The sequence below is a fragment of the Thermobia domestica genome, chromosome 3 (assembly GCF_964235325.1).
Source record: "Thermobia domestica chromosome 3, izTheDome1.hap1.1, whole genome shotgun sequence".
Lineage (NCBI taxonomy): Eukaryota > Metazoa > Arthropoda > Insecta > Zygentoma > Lepismatidae > Thermobia > Thermobia domestica.
This window is the reverse complement of record NC_137456.1, coordinates 160,396,505-160,418,220: the sequence shown is the minus strand read 5'-3', so window position 1 is coordinate 160,418,220 and position 21,716 is coordinate 160,396,505. Positions and strand designations below refer to the sequence as shown.

General features: G+C 33.8%; 1 protein-coding gene across 2 annotated transcripts in view; it reads left to right on the top strand.

Moving 5' to 3' along the window:
- Window positions 1–21,716, top strand: part of mRpL22 (mitochondrial ribosomal protein L22) — a 91,090-nt gene that overhangs the window by 55,880 nt on the left and 13,494 nt on the right. For both annotated transcript variants that reach the window (XM_081751960.1, XM_081751959.1), the window contains exons 2-3: window positions 6,591–6,853; window positions 12,982–13,195. In XM_081751960.1, the coding sequence (XP_081608086.1) occupies window positions 6,614–6,853; window positions 12,982–13,195 (454 nt within the window). In that variant the 5' untranslated portion in view covers window positions 6,591–6,613. The remainder of the gene's footprint in view (window positions 1–6,590; window positions 6,854–12,981; window positions 13,196–21,716) is intronic.

Here is a 21,716-nt window from a genome sequence, read left to right as displayed (position 1 = left end):
ATACACTTTGCAAAATATATTTTCTCCTTGAATTGTTAACGTCTCTCGACTTCAATCCATTGTTTCAGAGGGTCCATTAATTGTAGTGCTACACCTTCAAATTTCAATTTCAACTAGAGCAGAATTTTGTCCATTTTTTCCACCCAAGAAAAAATTTTCACCATTTAAATAAACGATGGAAGGCCATTTCAAAATTTGGGCCACTTCGATCACCTGTCGTGCGACATCTCCGAATTCGAATTTTAACTAGCTCAGAATTTTGTCCAATTATTGTCCATTTTTTTTTCAATCCAAGAAAAAAATTTGCACCATTCAAATTAACAAAGTAGGCCTATTTCAAAATTTGGAAATTTCGATCACCTTTAGTGCGACATCTTCAAATTCGAATTTTAATTAGATCATAATTTTGTCCCGTTTTTGTACATTGGTGAACCACGAAGAAATTTTTTTTACAATTGAAACAAACGACAGAGAGCCATTTAAAATTTTGGCCACATCGATCACCTGTAGTGCGACATCTTCAAATTCGAATTTTAACAAACTTAGAATTTTTTCCAATTTTTCACATTTTTGAACCACCAACTAAAAGATATGTATCATCCAAATGAACAAGGGATGTTCATTTCGAAATTTGGTCACTTTGATTACCTGTAGTGAGACTTCAAATTCAAATTTTAATTAGCTAGAATTTTTGAATATTTGCACATTTTTACTACCAGGAAAAAAATTCGTACCATTCAAATAAACCAGGGACGGACATTTAAAAATTTGGCCTCTTCGTTCACCTGTAGTGAGACACTTCAAGTTTGAATTTTAACTAGCTTGGTTGTACAAAACTCTACAACAAACAGTGAAAATTCTAAGCTAGTTAGAATTCGAATTTAAAGATGTTACACTACTGGTGAACGAAGTGGCCAAAATTTTGAAATGACCCTCCTTTGTTAATTTGAGTGTTGAAATTTTTTCTTGGTGGTACAAAAATGTACAAAAATTAACAAAATCTCCAATTAAAATTCGAATTTGAAAATGTCACACTACAGGTGATCGAATTAGTCAAATTTTAAATGATCTTCCTCGTTTATTTGGATGGTACAAAATGTTTTGTATATAGTACAAAGATTGGACAAAATTCTAAGCTTGTTAAAATGCGAATTTGAGCATGTCACACTAATCGATGTGGCCAAAATTTCAAATGGCCCTCCCTCGTTTATTTCAATGGTACATAATTTTTCTTGGTGGTACAATCCGCGGCAAAAAACCTGCAACATGAAGATGTAAGTTTATTGTGAAACTACGCCTAACAGCACAGGGAATGAACATAACGTCTAAGTGGAATTAATCACGCCAGGATAAATTTCGGCCTCCTCCCGTGCACACTTATTTTGAAGCAAAAGACTTCGTCATTTCACAATAAACTTATATGCTCATGTTGCAGGTTTTTTGCCGCGGATTGTACAAAAATGTACAAAAATCGGACTAAATGATGAGCTATTTAAAATTCAGATTTTGAACATGTCGCATTACAGGTGATTGAAGTGGGCAAATCTGGAAGTGGCCTTCTCTCGTTTATTTGAATGGTACAAAATGTTTTTCTTCCGTGAACTAAAATGGACGAACATTGTGAGCTGGTTAAATTTCGAATTTGAAGATGTCACTACAGGTGATCGAAGTGGCCAAATTTTGAAATGGCCTTCCCTCTTTTACTTGAATTTTATAAAAAGAATTTCTTGGGTGGACAAAAGTGGACAAAATTCTTAGGTAGTTAAAATTCAGATTTGAAGATGCACTACAGGTCATCAAAGTGGCCAAATTTTTAAATGGTCTTCCCTCGTTTCTTTGAATTTTTAAAATTCTTTCTTGGGTGGACAAAAATGAACGAAAATTGGACAAAATTGTGAGCTAGTTAAATTTCGAATTTGAAGATCTCGCACTACAGGTCATCAAAGCGGCCAAATTTTTAAATAGCCTTCACTATCTTACTTGAATTTTACGTAAAGTTTTTCGTCGGTGGACAAGAATGGACAAAGTTTGAACAAAATTCTGAGGTAGGCAAATTTCAGATTTGAAGATGTGGCACTACAGGTCATCAAAGTGGCCCAAATTTTGAAATATTCCCCCTTTGTTAATTTGAATGATACAAAATTTGTTCTAGGTTGGACAAAAGCTGGACAAAATTCCGAGCTAGTTAAAATTCAATTTGAAGATGTCACACTACAACTAAATGGACCCTGTTTCAGGAGATAACTTCTAAAAGATTTTTCTCTCGGTATTTTTATACTGCCATAGGACCACACAATTTCAAATCTACACACACACATACAACAGTAGCAACTTTAACTTCCGAGATGGGTGACGTGGAAATTTTGTTCTAGGTGATTTGACACCGTTATTTATATCTTTTATATATATATATATATATAAAGGTGACAATCATGCATCATTGCCGGGAGGATGGATCATTCACCCCTTTCTTATTCTACTTTTACACGACCTTGGAAGATATTCGAAGCCGATAACAAAGAACCATTTCAAGATCTTGAGTCTATTTATTTTAGAAACTTGGAATTCCATTTATGACGAAAGTTATTGCACGTTAAAAATTATCAATTTGGTCGTCATTTATATGCAATAACGACATAAACATGCACTAACCTCCGAAATATGCAAATATATGCACTATAAAACTCTACTATTTTACCCCAAAACAGCTGAAACGAATTTCTGTTTAAAGAGCATATCAATATCACATCAGGAAAAAAACATGCAAATATGCAAAAATCCGAAGTCTAATGATTAGTATTGATTTATGTGTGAAATAAAAAAATCATAGTTTTATATATTCTTCGCGCCCGAACCAGAATTCGAACTAACATAAATGATTTTTTGAGTTGCATATTAACGTTGTTTGCCTTATCTTTAGTCATTTTAATTCCACGAATAACTGAGGATATTATAATGGACCAACTACCAATTGTATTTAGTGGTGTGCTTTCTCATGAATAAAGTATTGAAATATAATTTTAAAATATGAGTATAATATAATTATAAAATAATTGTAATATGTTAATGAGATGATTATTTTTTTAAGGGCCATTCAATAAGTAAGTGAACTTTATGCAAGACAATATGATTATCATGTCACAGTCCAGAGTACCTTGTTAATCTGTACAGGGATTGTCAAATCAACAATTCCCATTAGTTCGAGAGCCATTTATGCAACGATAACTTTCGTTTAATGTTTATGTATATCTATATTTAGGGCGAAAATACATCAGCCAGGAAAGAAGAAGAAGGAAAAGAAATGTAGCTAAAATGTTATGATTAATATTACCTAATTTATCTATTGTTTATCCGAAGTATATATGTTGATAGCTGTTATTTTCTGGTCGTTATGACAACGAATGTAGTGATTCCGATCACTATTCAAATGATAGTGTAACTAAGTACTTGTTTATACAAAATACTGAATATATACTCATTGGATCAACGTAAGATGTATTCTAGCTGCTCTGTATATGGGAAATATTAATAATATATTGCATTCTAAACCAGAAAAATTAAGTAAGCATTTATTTGTGTGTGGAATTGTGCGTAACATTTAAGTATTCGTAGCTACAAAACCTAATATAATAAACTGTGGCATTATATAATCGAAAATCGGTAAGAGTGTTGTATAGTGTTTCCCTCCTAACCGAGTCGTAGTTCTTTCTGAAATCAATAACTAATTGTTGTACCACGATGTTCCATTCCCATTTCTCTTCAAGTATTTGGCGGTCGATAGCTAATCGATTTCACCTTAATCTCCACTGTTAATCTGATAGGTTCATTCTATGGAGAAACATCAGAAGGTTTGTCACGGTTAGGGAATTTGATGAAATCTTTGAGTTGCTAGGACTAGTTAGACCAAAATAAGTTTTTACGTTCCGTCTTCCCTCCCCTGAGCTGAGCCGAAGTTGTAATGGCGGCCAATTTTTCTGAAAAACATGTTATCCGACTTTTATGTAGTGCTTGACTAAACATACATACAGCCAGAAATATGGTCTCATTTAGATGGTAAAGCATTGTCCTTTCAGCACAAAATGTGACTTTGGTCATATAAGTTACAGTTTGAAAGATACATGAACATTTTGCTTATTTTGTGCATATTCAGTATTTCATATCTCTGCAGTGAATGCAAGTACAGAATAAGCTTTTTTCTTTCTTTTCACACATATGCACCTATATATATCTATATCTGTATCTATCTATCTATCTATCATATATATATATATATATATATATATATATATATATATATATATATATATATATATACAAAATGATTGTGTTGTTTGCATTCACACATGGATTTGCAGTACTTTCAAAACGGTGCAAGATTTGAAAAACTGCCGTTTTAACCCCCTCTCCCCCCCCCCCCAAAATAGCGTGTACAAGATCAGACAACACTGACAGGAGGCCCAAACTATAATTTCTACTAGGTATGTTAAGTTTTTCACAAAAATTGGCCTCTATTACAACCTTTTGAAGGGAAGAGACTTGGCTAGGACGAGGGGAGGTAATGATCTGCGTTAAACATTGGTCTATGTAATAACTGTACAAAACTTTATCGGATTTCATGAACATGATGCAGCCTATTTTTCAGATATCTGATGATTCTCCATGGAATAACTTAATAAGCTCATCTTCATGTAGGTCAGTCTTTTGTAACAGAAGATTTGAGGGGATTTTATAGGATGTTGAAAAATGAGAGATGACTCAATAATTATTACAATTAATATTGTCTTGAGAATTGAAACAACTGACTCTTTCCACTCCTGAGGCAAATCCTTAGCGAGAAACTCATGTGGTTTGAATCTTACATTAAGCTGTAAGTCTATCTCATATAGACTCGCTGCTGAAAGGAACGTTAAACTCAATTCAACCAACCAGTCTTGTTGCAGTTTCTCCTTGTTCCAGATCAGGGAATGAGTTTTCTGTATCTCGTTCCACAATTTTGCTCTCCAGTTAAAGTTAACTCAGTTGGCATTTTGTTCACTCTCGGAGATTTATATTTCTTTAATTTCTTTATAGCAATTTTTATTTGTGTTCGATTCGGATCTGAAATATATGGTTCTACTGAATGCATTTCACTTTCTCCATGAACATTATATTTTTGGCTGCGTATTCAGCAAATTCTTATAGAAATCTTTCCACCTGTTCAAAATACCATCCATTCGCCGTGAGAATTGTTCCATGCACTTCCTTTAACTCATAAGCATGAGGTTGATAATCTTTCTTAAATTCGTTGGTGCCTTTATACGTATCTCGAATATTTTGGTTTTTACTGTTACTGTGAAGATCAGTAACTTTAGCTTTCAGAAAATCACGTTTCATTATTCTGAAAGCTTTGTGGAAGTTTTCCGCCTGATGTAATATTTTGTGTAGTTCCATCGTTCGGATTTTGTAGCCAAGATAATTTTCCTTGTTTTCTTTTCTCTGTTAATTTAGAGTATTCCTGGTCGAATCATGGTTTCCTCCTATGTATTTCCGCGAGTCCCGCATTCTCTTTTACTGAAATTTTAATCCAAGTATCCTCAACATTAGTGCATTCCGAGCCTTCTAAAACAGAATCTATTCGAAACTTCAATCTGGCATTTCTCTTTTGCCAGACCCTTCTCTCAATATTACTGTTCCAGGTATGGTAGTCTTACAGCTAGCTCCTCTAACTAACCGAATATAATTTATGCTAGATTGTCTTCTGTCTCAATGTGATTACGTATTTTTCCATCTGGTAAGATCCAAGTATATTCATGAACGTGGCGTTTTGGGGATTCTGTACTCTTCATGGTAAAGTTTTTCGAGGTTGCAAAGTTGGCAAGTCTAACGCCGTTGTAACTGCTTTCCTTAAGCAGACTTTCGTTCCCTACAATCGGTTTGAAAATACTGCTGCTTAGTCAATATATTTACAGCTAACCTCCATACCTAGAGGCTTTCTTCTCGATCCGCATCCAGAGGGTGCGTCATGTTGTGGTGACGGGAACCCACTTTATGGATTAAGCTTTCATCGGTACAGTTGCATCAATGTAGCATTTTTTTAAAAGTTCATAGACCCGAGATATATATATATATACATGATGCGATTATGGCCTATGTTAAATCGTAGTTTTTAATCCGTAGTAGTCATATCCACTCTTGCTCCCTCTTAATAATTATTGATTTGATTTTGAGTGTAACGTCCCTTTCAGCAGCGAGGCTATATGAGACTGGACCTACTGATAACGTGGAATCCGAACCACATGAGCTCCCGTGGGAAATCGAAACCGGGTCTCTCGCACCAAAGGCGCGTACGCTAACCGCTTAGCCACGAGAGAGCTCTTAATGATTATTGAGTAATGAAATTAAAGTATCCCGAGAAAACCCACTGGACAATGTTGAGCAGTCATCACTCTTGCTTGAAGTAGATACTTGATTTGAGAATACGTTGTTTCGAAAAAAATAAATAAAAATAAATCCAAAAATAAAAAAAATAATGTATACTTGGTAACATCAACTGAATATTGTTGCTGTTAAGTGTTCTAGAAAGTACTAAAATAAAATATGTATCTTTTCAGATAGTCCTGTTAATTAGCTCAACATGAATTTTGTAAAATATTGCTTAAGAAGACTTCCTGTTATAAATAACAGTAAAATCCCGTGGAACAATGGACATGTACGACTACCAAATGCATGTGCACTTACTTCTGTCCAGATTTCAAATATTCATTGTGGAGGACTATTGCAAGTATATGAAAAACCAACTGGACCAAGGAAGTGGCTAACATATAATAAGAAAGTATATCCACCACAAAGTCCAGAAGAAGAGCGAAGACCTGCTGTAAGTATTGGGACTGATCTTATTGTGTGTAAAATTTAAAGTATTGAGAAATTTATTATCGCAATTGACATGATCCTTTAGAGGAAGTAACTAAGAGTTTATATTAAGGAAGATTGTATTTCTGGGTAAGAGTTAGAAGAGTTAAGGGTATTTACTTTTAAAATAATTTGACTCCTCTAACGGAACTAGAAACAAAAATTAACAAAATGTTAGAAAATTTGAGAAAGCCTGTAAAAATCTTACGACTAATATAAGATGAAAATAAATACTGAAATGACGAAAGCAATGCTATTCGGAAGGAGATAAACTGTGTCAAGTGTGAAGATTTAAGGGGAGAAAGTAAAGCAGGTGTAACAAGAATATTTGTTTCATGCACGTTATGTGTACTAATTCATTCACGGTCCTTGCTAGAAAATTTTCTGGTCCGACACTTAGAACCTGCGCTATTATCAGAATTTGTTTCCCCAATAATTAACTTCATTACTTCTTTTTACAATCGTCGACGTTAACAGATCCAATGCATATATCCGTGATATATATGCTTATGTACTTGACAACCCTCCTTAATATACACTTTTTCCCATCTGCGACGACTAGATGTAATTTAAGTAGTTATTATCATTTGAATTCGTGTAAGTAGTTATTGTCATTTGAATTCATGTATTACATTGGTGACTAATTTTAGAAACTGTACCGAAGTAGCATTCTTAGTGAAATTTCGTGACGTGAATATGCAATAAAAGTAAGCGTATGAATGCCAATAGAAGTCTTTAGAAAAAAGAGAACGATGTGAAGGGTCGTTAATAGTTACTATTTACTGTTTAAAATGTATATGTAAATCACTTTTTCACATTATTGTCTTCAGACACTATGAAGCCAATATGTTCAGTTAGTTGGAGAAACTGTTACAGTTATTATTTTAAAATAAAAAACAAACGTTACTTTGTTCAGTGATTTGTATTTCTAGTTAAAGTTAAAAGATGGGTCGATCTCCTTAGGAAAACGAGAGTGTGCAATTTCGAAGAAATTAAAACTGGTTAATTAAACAATCGTATAGGATTAAAATCAGGGTTGGCAAAAACCATGCTTTTTATTGAAAAAAACAAAAAACCAGTTTTTTGGGGGGGGTTTAAACCCGTTTTTTTTTGGTTTAAATAATTTACTCTATGTATTTATATTAGATATGGACAGAAATTAATTTGTTTCACCTTGGTGTTATTATGCAACAACAAGGTTATGCTGGAAGGTGTCACACAAGCTTAAAGCGGAATCCAAACTGCTTCTCGGCTTCATCCAAGAAAAATTGTCCAGTTCAACACGAAACCGGGACTAATTGGACACAAATGTGATTGCCGACTCACTCACGAAGGACTCCGGATAAAAATACGTTGTACTGAATCTTTACATAGGCCTAGTTGTTAATATAATTGTCAAGAGTAATTTCAGAAGGACAAAAAGATAAACAGCTACACAAGTAAAACATTATACAATTATATATAAATCAGGAAACTCCCGCCTTAGCCATTGGGAAAATCTTGTTATTACTTTAAATGTATTTGTATATAAAATTTTAAGGTCAACGTATCATAATCACTACGCTAAAACTGAGGTATTAAATTTACAAATTTGGTATGTAGATATCATTCAATAAAATTAAAGTCAAATCCATGCTGATGTTGGAAGCTACGTAGGCAGTTGATAAATTTTGCCGATTTCTATCAATATATTTAAGCAACCTTGGCTTCTTTATAAAACAACAGGCATTCAGGCAAGTAGAAATATATAATTTGGTTTCGTTTAGTATGTTTAGGCTTAACATCCTTATGAAATACCAAGATTATCATGGAGAAGACTTTCGCTTAAAGGGACACCTCGAATCACTACTTGGTTTACACTTGAAAGATGGGTTGTGGTTTGACCGAGAATTGAACACGGGACGCTTTGATTAAAAGGTGAAAAGTACATAAACGTAATGCAGATGGTTTCATATGTGGAGACGTCACCATGAAGTTCACACGATTTAAAGCATTTTTCGTTCTTTTTTTGTTTGGTTTAAACCAGTTTTTTTTTTTTTTTTTTTTTTTTTTTAACAGCTGGTTTAAACCAGCCAACCCTGGTTAAAATACTATTACGGCACTACCATTTTTTAATACTTTGATTTATTGGGGAAAAAAAGGTATTCAGAACACAATTTTGTAATAAAAAGTTCTATCATTAGAAGTAGTTTTTTTTATTGTAATAACTCCCAAAATAAACAAAATTGGTGAACAAACAAAAATCAAAAAATGTTATATAACAAAGGGGGAAAGTTCGGCCTTGCGTTACGAAGTGTGACAATGGGGAGGGAGGGGGTAAAAATGGATTAAAAAAATAGCATTACTTGCTGAGAAACCTATTGCCTTTAGCATCATTTTTGTTTTTATTGAATAGAGTGAGTATATATATATATATATATATATATATATATATATATATATATATATATATATATATTGTTGAACACCACCACAGCTGTCACTTTTCAGCATATGTGGTCTTTTCTTGCATTGTGTGTGTAGATATTGAGTTGGTGGTTTGTAACTCTGAGGAGTCGATTCCCGTCACTAGCGCTTGAGAAATGAGTAAATGTTTCGTAACAATTGCTCCACAAAATTGTGGTTTATTCACGTTCACTATTCGTTATAACTAGTGTGAGCTTTTTGCTTGGAAGGGAGTTGTTATGATAGTGGTTATGTAAAACACAGTCTTTTGTAATATAGGGTACTCTATGGCGTGATATTATTTATATTGCAGAATTAATAATGAAAGTTGTTCTGTTTGTTTCGTTATTGTGGCTGTCTTTAGTTCATTTTTTATGGCTTGTGCAGTTCAAATAAAGGAATAAAGGAAGTCCGTTAAACTATATCACGTAATATATATTGAGAGCAAAAGAAAATCCTCCATTGAACCTAGATCAAGGTACCTTAGAGAAAGATTGAGATTTTGTCAATAGGTGTATTCAAAAATACAAAGTTTATACAAATTAATTTTAGAGTGTATTGAATTTTTTACCATTTGCCCAGAGGAACCTGGTAGAAGTATGTACATAGGTAAGATGTGGCAAAAATTTCCAGGTCATATTTGTGTTACAGAGTGTTAGTTTTTGAGTCATATATTTTAGTTTCCGTACTTCGTTTTGTGAGGATTTTTTTTTTATTTATTATTATTATATTATTATTGTTCCTGTTACTAATTCTGTGTGTGAAGCAGTGCTGTTAAAATTCGAATATTAGTTATTCGAATAATTTTCGAATAACGAAATTGTTATTCGAACAATTATTCGGATAGCGAAAAATTATTCGAGTAATTGTTCGAATATTCGAATATTTTAACAGCACTAGTGTGAAGTGTTCGTTATATAAACAACAGCATTTTGACCGGCCGGAGTGTCTTAACATATTAATGCGTGAAGTTTCTTAAGGTAATTTTTGTGTACATTTTGTTATATTGGACTACGTTTCCAACACTGAACATCTGTAACGGATGTTGCCTGAAATTTTGTTGGTAGATGAGAGGCGCCATCCGAAAAATTGCTTCGCATGCACAGAAAATGCGTGGAGTAATATATTTTACCAATATTTTTGTAATAAAAATATTTTATTCTTCATACAGAATTACGTGAGGTACTCTGGATATTGACTACAAATTGATATTTCTTTTCAAATCATATATTTGAAATGCTATTATCCTTTCAAATAACAATAATAATATTTGAAGCATTTGTCCTGTAAACTCAAAGTTGCAAGCTTTTAAAGAACAAACATACCCTTGAAGACTGTTATAGGATCGCGCAACAACATTCTGTACGTAGAGGTTGTGCCTGTGTGGTTACAATGAATCCAAAAGAAATAAACACGACATCAGACTTTTCGGATCACATGCACTAATGGGTTGAAGTATATTCAACTTAACAGTTGTGCTGTCCGTTAGTGATAAGAGATATGTTAATTCTGTGACACCGTGCATGGAACCCATAACCCACACGAAAATAGTTTAACATTTAAGGCAGCATCTACGCACACACTGCTGTTAACGAAGTATGGTATCAATAAACAACATTTTACAAGATATATATATTCACTACTTTATTATATATCTTCAGAGAAAAATCAAATCTAAATAAAGTAGTGAATACATATCTTGTACAACTTTGTTGATGCCATACTTTGCCAATATCAATGTGCGTATATGCTGCATTAAATATTAAAACTATTACTGAAATATCATTATATAGGAAGCCACAATAATGTTCACATGTTGAAAACAAAATGTTCAGTACATGAAACCCATAACCCCAAAATAGTCTCACATATCGTACAACTTTGGTTATTGATATTATACACTGGAGATACAAATGTGATAATCTGCAGTAAATGAAAACTTAAATGATTAATATACATTATTAAGAAATAGCTAAAAGCTTAGGTTAGGTTGGAATCTTTCTTGCAGGATTCCCTTAACCTCTGTAAAGATGTGTACATGCTCTCTGCTGCTTATGATATCCTTCATACATTAAACATGTGACATAATAATATGTTTATGTTATCATTTTCAAAAAAGAAACAAACACAGTAAAGAAAAGTTTCACAGGAGAAAAGTCACTAAGTCTTCCGAATGTGATGTCACAACGAAAGTGTCAGTGTCTACTTCTGTTATGTGGCATCCTGTTGTCTTGCTACGAAGTTTAATAGAATTCTTTGCAGTACTATGTAAGTCAGCATAAAAATTGCAGTACTCTTCTGGAATAAAAGCAGTTAGTTTTTGTAAAGTGCTAATTTCGATGTTTGAATGGGTCTCCTACCTTTATACAAGCGGGGATGCTTTTTGTAAATCACACCACCTATATTTACTATTATAGGGACCTACTACTACCTATATTTTAGACTTGGCGATATACGGTACAAATTGTGTCGTTGCTTGTATTAAATTGTAATAAACGTAAAGGTCGTTTTGTGGGTTATGGGTTTCATGCATGAAAATTTCCCCACTGAAGATTTCCAGAATATGCTAACATTTCTGTTTCTCTTATATTATTGCACATGCAACATTGACGATTTTAGAGATTATGTGTTAAAGGTCTAGCAGTGCAGGGATACCATTATTCCCATTTTCAAAATTTTGTGGGTTTTGGGTTTCATGCACGGTGTTACAGAATTGTAATTAATCAACACTAACTTCTGTTTTTGTATGTTGATTGATGAAGAGGGCCATGGACTCTTGAAATCATGAAAATTTAATAGGCACAGCGTTGGCAGAATGTCATTTTATTATCTATAATAAATGTGTGAGATGCATTCTGAAATACTTTCAGTTCATCGGAAGAAAATAATTTCATAAAACACGAGTATTCTCACACTCGACGTTTTGCTCCAGATCGCGAAACATCTTGTGCATCGAAGACCTTGAATATGTCTCAGTCTTGTAAAGCACATTAGTTCAGTGTCATCACATTATTAGTTTCCTAAGAATTTATGTACTTCTGGCGTATTTCGATTATAGAAATCACAATTGAGTAAAGAGGCACTCTTGGGGGAGCGTCTTATGCTAATTGTAACAATTTCGGTATTGGGTTCTTTATTCTGTTTCGCGTCACTACAAGAATAATAGAATGTCAGCTGTTGTTTAATTGGTTAAAACTCGTAAAATTATCAGAGGTACATTACTCTTAGTCAATAGTAACTATTCTTTTGAAATCTGAAAGAAAATAATATACAGTACTTTCTTTCCTAATAAAATAAAAGTTAACTACAGTAGTAACTACGAAATGATTAGTAAAAAGAAAGAAAGAGGAAATAAGGAAAATATGTATATCAATTGAATTGCATTGAACACACTTAGTAAATATGAATGAAGTGCATATAGGCGAGTATGTGTAAATTCTAAACTATTTCACAGAATTCAATAGTTCAAGCTATACCTGAATATGTGTTCCTGCTGCGATCTCTACTCAATATTAGTTACATTAAAAACATTATACTGGAGTAGATAAACGAGAATTTCTAGCAGTCTTGTTATAGGTGATGTTGTTGATATTTTACCTAGCATCGGTATCGGTAGAATATAGTTTGTTTGTTTCTTTTTATTTTTAGTTTGTTTGCCATATGAAGACTAACATTAAATATAGTCCATGGAAAATGTGGTACGTTGCTTGTCTTATACGTGGCATGTCGATAGATGAAGCACTGAAACAATTGAGCTTCGTATCAAAGAAGGGTGCTGCATACGTTAAAGACACACTTTTAGAAGCACAGGAACTTGCTGTGAAACATCATAATGTAGAATACAAAAGTAACTTGTGGGTTGGTAAGTATTTCGTTTGTTTAAGGAACTCCATATTGGATCTTCTAAAATATGAGAATGAAATTTCACTGCCTTGTCGAATGATTGTGACAGATGCATGTTAAAAATTGACGGCTCCAATTTAATGTGTCGTTGTCCTCTGATTATCCAATTATGAAACAATACAAGAAGCATGGTGGTTCAGTAGTGAAGAAACATTGGTTCATTGATTCTCTTAGCTTATTTCTAGCCCACTTTATCATTGTTCCTTTAACTATTTCAGAGCTTCCTTATTATGATTAGTATTAAAATTAAAACTGAGTAAAATGAACAGATTATTCAAAATGTATATTTCTTACCTCATAAGTGCTATAAAAACGTTAATAACTTAATAAATGCCTATCATTTCATGCACTGAACGAACGCCCTTCTTCTGAGCATGTAGGTAAAGGATTCGAAATACGCCCACGTTATACATATTAAAGAAATATTCAGGTTTCGTATGTGTAATAAACGTTTATAATAATGATCAAAACACTAAGTTTGTATGCATTTGCATCTTGAAGTTATTGTTGCTGTTCGAAGTTATCTTGAAGGCTAGGACAATTTTAAATAGTTTTCTATACATACGCTACCAATGTATGGTGTAAATACTTTGTTGTCATATACATATTAACAACGAAGTAAAAATAAAAATAACAATAACACGAATGAAATTACTTACTTGTAGCCTGGTAAAGTAAAATTAGAAGTCAACATTGCATCCATTTTGAAGAAAAAGAAACTTGCTTCTGAAAATTACATAATCAAAAACGAGAATGTATCCAAACTCATAGGCTTTATACGATAAAATATATGCTTACAATTTCAGCGGCGAAGCGCTTTCAGTTTGATATACGCGAGAGGGTGGTAGACACATTACTGAGGTATGAACAAACGTCCCTATGACAATTCAGAATTAAGTTTGCATTGCCTGTTTTCAGTTTTCGTTACTGAATTAGTTGCAAATGTGCCCTGTTCATTCACTTGCCGTCTCGTTACGTCGTATGCTCATCTGCACTGACTCACAAAATGTTTTGAGTATGTAGAAAGCTTATGAAACACTCCGTCTAGTGAGAGTCATCATATACAGCATCATGGCTGTGTTGTTATTATGTGTTGAATTGGCGGCTATATGTCTGTTCAGGAAGACCATGTTGACACCGTGGCAAAGCGTGACGCGCCGATAGTTATTGTTTTGGAGCATACATTACTTATTTCCGATGTATCCTTACGTTTCGCCTATCAGACGCTGTCTTACTGTCAAGTGAATTGGAACTCAGGCCAATGAGAATAAACTTAACGTAGTAGTTAGCACACGTTCATCCGTACTAGTCGTCGAGGTGAAATCCTCCTGACGCTCTTGCGTATCGGCCATATTTATGTGACTCGTATACTTAACTCCATAGAACCGACCATCCGTATTACGAAAACTGTATCGTTCCCCTGAGTATACAGTGATATTGTTATGAAATATCTCAACTCATGATCGTGGGGCCGCGATACCTAAGTGATAGAACGCTCACCTTTGGTGCGTGAGGGCGGCTGGTTCGATCCCAGCCCGCGCCAAGGTGAATTCATTGTGGATAAACACCGTGCCCATTGGTTTACTCGGAGTTCTCCCACTTTCTTCATTCCACCAGTTCGTTCATAATCATAATCACCGTCTCTCTCAGCCTCAAAACATGATTGTGTGCGGCACCATAGAAGATACAGGATGATAGTAGTGTATATCGAAGGCATGTTTCTAGTAGATTGAAGGTTATCGAACAACACGACAGGTATAGTTGGGTGTGTCAGTCCGTTGCGTCTGGATGACAGTTTGTGAGGACGACACAACTAATGCCTATTGTGCAATCTAAGTAATTTTGAGTGTAGCCATATAGTGGTAGTGAGAAGTCTCATTGTCGTTTCGCAGAATTGAATGGGTCTTGACATATCAGTACTCAATTGGTGATGTGCACAATGGGAGGCAGAGAGTTTCCATAGCAGAAGTGCCAGCGTGACCTACTGGCAAGTCCACTAGAATAGAATAATCGTTACCTACAGGCCTTCGCGACTTACAGGACTGCTATTGTTAGTGCAGTCATAGCTACCGTGGTTCGGTGATGCAACAGACTTCAGTTGGGTATTGGCATTTAGCGATAAGAGTCGTTTCTGTCTCAGTCGTGTGGAGGTGAACTGGAAAAAACAGCTTGTGTGCGCACTTCCCACAATGACTAAACCCGCCATTCTGGTAATGGGGAGTGGGATAAGCAACACGCTTATATCGGGTCTTCATTCAGGATAGTAATACTATGCGTCTTACGTTTTTAATGCCGTCAAGGCTATCCTTCGACGTTATTTGAATCAGTACGTATTCGAGAAGGATTCCCATACCATCAAGACAATCAGGTCCTTGACCCAGTTATGTCAAGATGTACACTAAGCGGGGGTACTATATCTCAGGTAGACATTCAGCATTTGTATGGTCGACTACCTGCTCGAACAGCTGCATGTGTGGCCGCTTAGGATAGTTACATGTTTTGTCAAGATGAGTCTTACGTTTATTGAAATCTTGTGTACTTCTTTGGGATGGCCTGCATTGGTTGCGATCACTACCACCTATCATCACCTTTAGGTAACACAGTGAATTCCTAGTGTTCTTAAATAAGTTTTCACCGATGTGTGTATTATAATAAAGCAGTATCTTCAATGACTTCAATGCAGAAATAATCTTTGTGTATGTATATACTACACTCTTTCAAACAATTTGGTAGTCTTCCTTGAGACTAGATTCTCCTAATCGAGTGAGAGAAGAAAGTATTCATAAAAGAGAATAACAAATCAATCGAAATAATTAAATGTAAATTTGCATATGTTTATTTTTGTAATTGGTATAATTTATTTATTATGTTATATGTTATGCGTATTATTTTCAACAATAGTGCTATATTTGAAAATAGAGCTGTTAAAATCAGGTCAGATCATAATCTTTTGCCCTATTTCATTATTCAGTAATGACCATAGCTTAAACAGTATGGCCAAATTCTTTGTTTGCGTGTGTCGATTTCTGGTCTTTTTAAAAGTATCACATTTTTTTTTCTGTTCAGTCTTCGATTTTTTCCACAAGTAATGGAACAAGACAGATTTTAACGTACCTTTTTAAACGTATACTTAAAACATCCCGTTATCATCCGTCTTAAGATCAACGAGATTCATTAGAAAATAAATTTGTTTTTCCCAGAATGCAGCCTCCGACATCGACAGAGGTCCCTAGTTATGGTTATCGAGCAGCAAGTGCAGACGCGTCGTCAGTACTACAGTTATCATTTTATTCCATTTATTGCCTGTTTCAGTAGTTTACAAAGCACGAGAAATTCTCATGTAAGCAGTACAGTTGTCAATAAAAATACATACACTATTATCAGGTAGCTGAAGGTATACATAATATTATACTGATGCATCTTTCTAAATACAAAATCATAAAATAAGAGTAAATATGATCACTTATGTTGTAATTAGGTAACCGCTTTTAACACATGTGGCATGTACTCAGAAGTAAGTATCACATTACTGTAAGGATCTGTTATCAGCTATTCATTTAATGAATCACTTAAATATTTCTTAATAGTGTAATAGCATTTTACAGCAAATAGGTTAAATAACTTCTTACGGAAAACAGTAACATTAGTCATATTTTTGAAGTACATTTGAAGTTTAGCATACTAACAAAAGTTCCATTATGAAAAAAAGCATAGCTAGAGAAAACACAACTATTTATTAGCCACTGTTGTCATATCAAGTCACATTTCTAGAACGTACGACCATATTGTTATTGCATAAAGTGCAATTCAGTATCACAATGGGTTGTAATTATTTGCATAAAGTAACTAGAAACATATTCACGAAATAAGAACCAAGCATCCACGGACAAGCCAACATGAATTGCATTCGTGTTATTACATCATCCCGATATTCTCTCAAAGCAATTACATATTTGATGATAATATCATATAAGTTCATATTCGCATTGTTTCCCCATTTTAACAAACATATACAGGTTATATCGAAAGTCCGGGACCACAGGCCAACTCCGTTATGAATAAAGATGGGGAAAACATTGAAAGAGAAAAAGGTTGTTGGAAATAGGTCCGCTTGGACTCTACACTGGTAAGGAGTTCTGTGTTAAATAATAATAATAAAAAAAGGAACATTGTCACTTTATCAGGAATTTTTGCCCGTAGACCTTCACCAACAATGCAGCATTGTTGGGAAACGGACTCGAGGTGTTATGGGCTCTCTCACGTAAAAATATGCACTTTCCTTGTACGATTTTTGGGTGCTTTTACCTTCCATTCGAATAGCCTGCTTAACTAGAAACATTGCTTTTTCATTTAACATGGGCTTTTTACCAGTATAGAGCCCATAATTGGTAAGAGTATACTAGTACAGAGTGGCTAGTATAATTGGAAAAATTCCTCCAACACTCCTCTCTTTCCATTTTTTCGTGTCTGTATTTATAACATAGTTTGCCTATGTCCCCAGGCTTTTGATGTGCCCAGTATATATGCATATTCTAATCGTAGACGACTTGCGACCATATGATTTATTGGTAGCTGTACAGTACTTCTAAGCATAGACAATGTACGTATGCCACTCTTGGAGAAAAGACAAATGACATCTCTATACTATTCTTCATACAACAAACATTTATGCAAGATTATATTGGCCTGTTGTGTATTATGTATTCATACAGCTGAAATTGACTTGAAGAGAAATCAGGTGAGTAAGCAAAAATACAGAAGTATGGAAACCTACCGTTTAGAACAGTCGTTCCCAATCTGGGGGAGTGAGGAACAAGCAAGTGGGGCGCAAAGTAATGAAGAAATAAACTGGAAATTACAAGTATTACGAATATTGTAACAAAGAGGCGTTAAATCAAATACCATACAAACACCAAATAAGTATTTAATAAGAGTTATTGTTTCATTAAGAACAAAACTGGTAGAAAAAATAATATTGCACTATAAGGATATGCAGAAATCTTGCTGGAAATAAATATAAATTGATTAGATTATTATTATTATTATTTGTGAAATCAATGTAGCATCTGAAATTGGCAAGGCAAAAAGCACGTATTGACCAACGATCTGAAAGGAAGGGGGGTGAAGTATGCAGTAATCGCGAAAGGGGGTTCTAAGGAAGGAAGGTTGGGGACCAATGGGTTAGAACGTCGTGTTTCCTTTGCTTTGTCTCTTATTACAAATAATCTATAGTATAAAATTGAAAGTGACTATGTTTGTGACTCTTAATCTCTTGAGCCGCCCGACCGATCTCGATCAAATTTTTGACATAGATGAAATTCGGAACTGGAAAGTATTTTATAATTTCACCTTAACGACAGAATCAAGGAGAGGGATGGATATATATATATATATATATATATATATATATATATATATATATATATATATATATATATATATATATATATATATATGAAAATAAATAAAGCTTAATAACTCTTGAACCACCCAACAGATCTCGATCAAATTTTTAACGTAGATGAGATTCGGTCCTGGGACGATTTTGTCATTTTACTTTGACAGCACAACGTAGGGGAGGGGGAAGATATATGTAAAAAAAAAAATAAATAAAATAAAAGTGACTTAGGGGAGGGGGAGGAAAGAGGGATATATATATATACAGTATATATATATATAACCTAATAACTCTTGAACCACTCGACCGATCTCGATCAAATTTTCAAAATACATGAGATTCAAGACTGGAAAATTTTTTATAGTTTCTTTTTGACGACAGAACCTGGTGGCGGGGGAGGGGAAAGGAGAGATATCTAAAAATTAATAAAATCCCTTGAAACAAAACCGATCTCGATTAAATTTTCAACATAGATGATGTTCGGGCCTGGGATGATTTTTATCATTTTACTTTGACGGTGCAACTTAGGGGAGGGGGTATGTAAAAAAAAAAATGAAAATGACTGTCTTTCTGACTTCATTACTCTTGAACCACCCGACCGATCTTGATCAAATTTTCCACATAGATGAGGTTCAGACCTCAGATAGTTTTGTCACATCACTTTGACGGCGAACTTAGGGGAGGAAGATTTATAAATGATAGAAAATTACCGATATTAGTGTCGAATCTATAGTTTTCAGGGTCGCTGAGATGCACAGTGACACTTCTGATGCTGATTAAATCCAAATTCAGCACCGCAACTTGGGGAAGGGACAGATATATATATATAAAAATGATCGAAAGTTACCGATATTAGTGTCGAATTCATAGTTTTCCGGTGTCGCTGAGATGAACAGTGATCTTTCCAGTGCTGTTTAAATCGATGCCATTAAAAACGAAAACAGTATATTTCACGGGTACCAAACACATGAGATAAGGAGTTCTGCATTTAAATTTTCATTTTAACCCAGCGAAGTGGGTAATCGATGCTAGTAACTGATATATAAATCTCGTATTTAAGTAAATAATAAATTACTGAATACACTTAACAGAGTGACTCAGCCTGTTTCCACCCACACTTGGTAAAAATGCTGAAAAAGAGTTAGATCCCATACGTAGATTTACATTAGAAGAAAAAAAAACTCTTCATTAATTTCAATCGATATAGCTTCTTGTTCTCAATCGCGAAAGCATCAGAGTTAATCATACAGCTGCACAAACTTACATTGATATTTCATACAATTATGGATCTCTGTTTAGATTTAAATTTCGATATATTAAAGTTCCGAATAATAGATGACAACAAGAATCTTTATAGGATATTACATTAAAACATTCATGAATTTCCTTTCCTATTCTGAAATGCTGATCTGGCTATAAATAATCTTTGAAATTCTGAACAGGGGGGGGGGGATAAAAGATCAAATCAAATCAGGAGATCATTCTTTAGCTGAGATATAGTAAAATAAGGAGTTGACAAATTTCGATTTTGTAATACTTGAACTAAACTAATAAGATATTCACTGGAACAGAGAGTGGTTCATTTCACACTGTTATAATTTTCCATCATAATTGTGTATTCGTTGATTCGAATGGTCCAAGTAAAATTTATTGTGTAGCAGGTAGATTATTTGAATCCCGATTATTGTTTAATACGTTGAATCCCGTTTAATACATTGTTTAATACGTTAGTCGGTTTAGAACTTTTGATCAGGTTACACTCGTTCAAACTAATCCATAATTTTATTCATATTTAAAGCATGAAGAGGAACATTTATAAGAATTTAAACTGGTCATTTGTACATGAATCAAGTGGCGTCTCCTTATGCAATTCACTGGAGCACATGAAACACTAAATATTGTGCGTTGTTTATTGCTTCATAAGATATTTAATAATGTTTGAAGTATTATATTATCACTCTTGCTTTCTTTTCTTTTTCTTCCTTAACTTTAGTCACCATGAGTTTCCTTTAAATGTTAAATAGACTCTTCGCTTGCTTTCCCCCTTGCGTATTGTAACGTAGTCTGAGTGGGGTATTAAAAACTATCGTTATTGGACATGTACTATTAAAATACATACACACAACTAATATTGAAATTAAAAAATAAATCATCCAATATCGCTATTGAAATATGCAATAAAAATAACGTATATTTCATTAAGTAAAGAAAATCCAGGCGTTTAAGTTCAATGAGTTCAATGAACAATTTGAAAAACGTCAAAATAGGTTCTACAGCAAAATAAGGATTTAATGGGTTAACCTTGAGACTAAGAATGTTCAATTACAAAATTAAAACTTACCAAAGTTTTCCGCACTTAAACATAACCTCTTCCATATCGAATTTCGTGTTTGTACAATGTATTTATGTTTTTTATTCCAAAATAAGAAATAAGAACCACTAGAGCCATTTTAAAGACCATTAATTGAAACACAACACTTACTCGAATGGAACTAATATACACCTTATAGCCGTAATCACAATAAATATGAAAAGTTGGATTTAATTTGCCACTCAATATCTTCAAAATCACAAATATCTTTAAACCACTCACAGAATGTAGTAAATTCTCGAAAAAAATTGAGGAAAATTCATTTAACAACACTAATCATAAAGCGATAATTAGAACGTATTAGCACATTTATATTTATACATATATAAGATTCAATTTCCCCTACAACATACCACTTCTTGCCTATCGGTGGTTATTTTATCCAGTTCCAGAATAAATATATTACACAAAACTTTTGGCGATATCCGATAAATAGAATACTTTTATAATTCTATATTCTTTTCCTCCATTTCACTTTAACTGAATATATACCTGGTAGAAAATTTAACGAAGACCAATTATTACAATACATGAACTATGAGAATTTGACTCTGTCCACTTTTCCATCCTTGTCGCAATTATATGCGTACGGCTACGAACATCGAACCACCTAGGCTACTGGTACCAATTATTACCGCTATAAAATGAGTGGCGCTATTTACATTACAAATCGACTACCAACTTCTTTTCTTTTTCAATAAAGTTGTTACA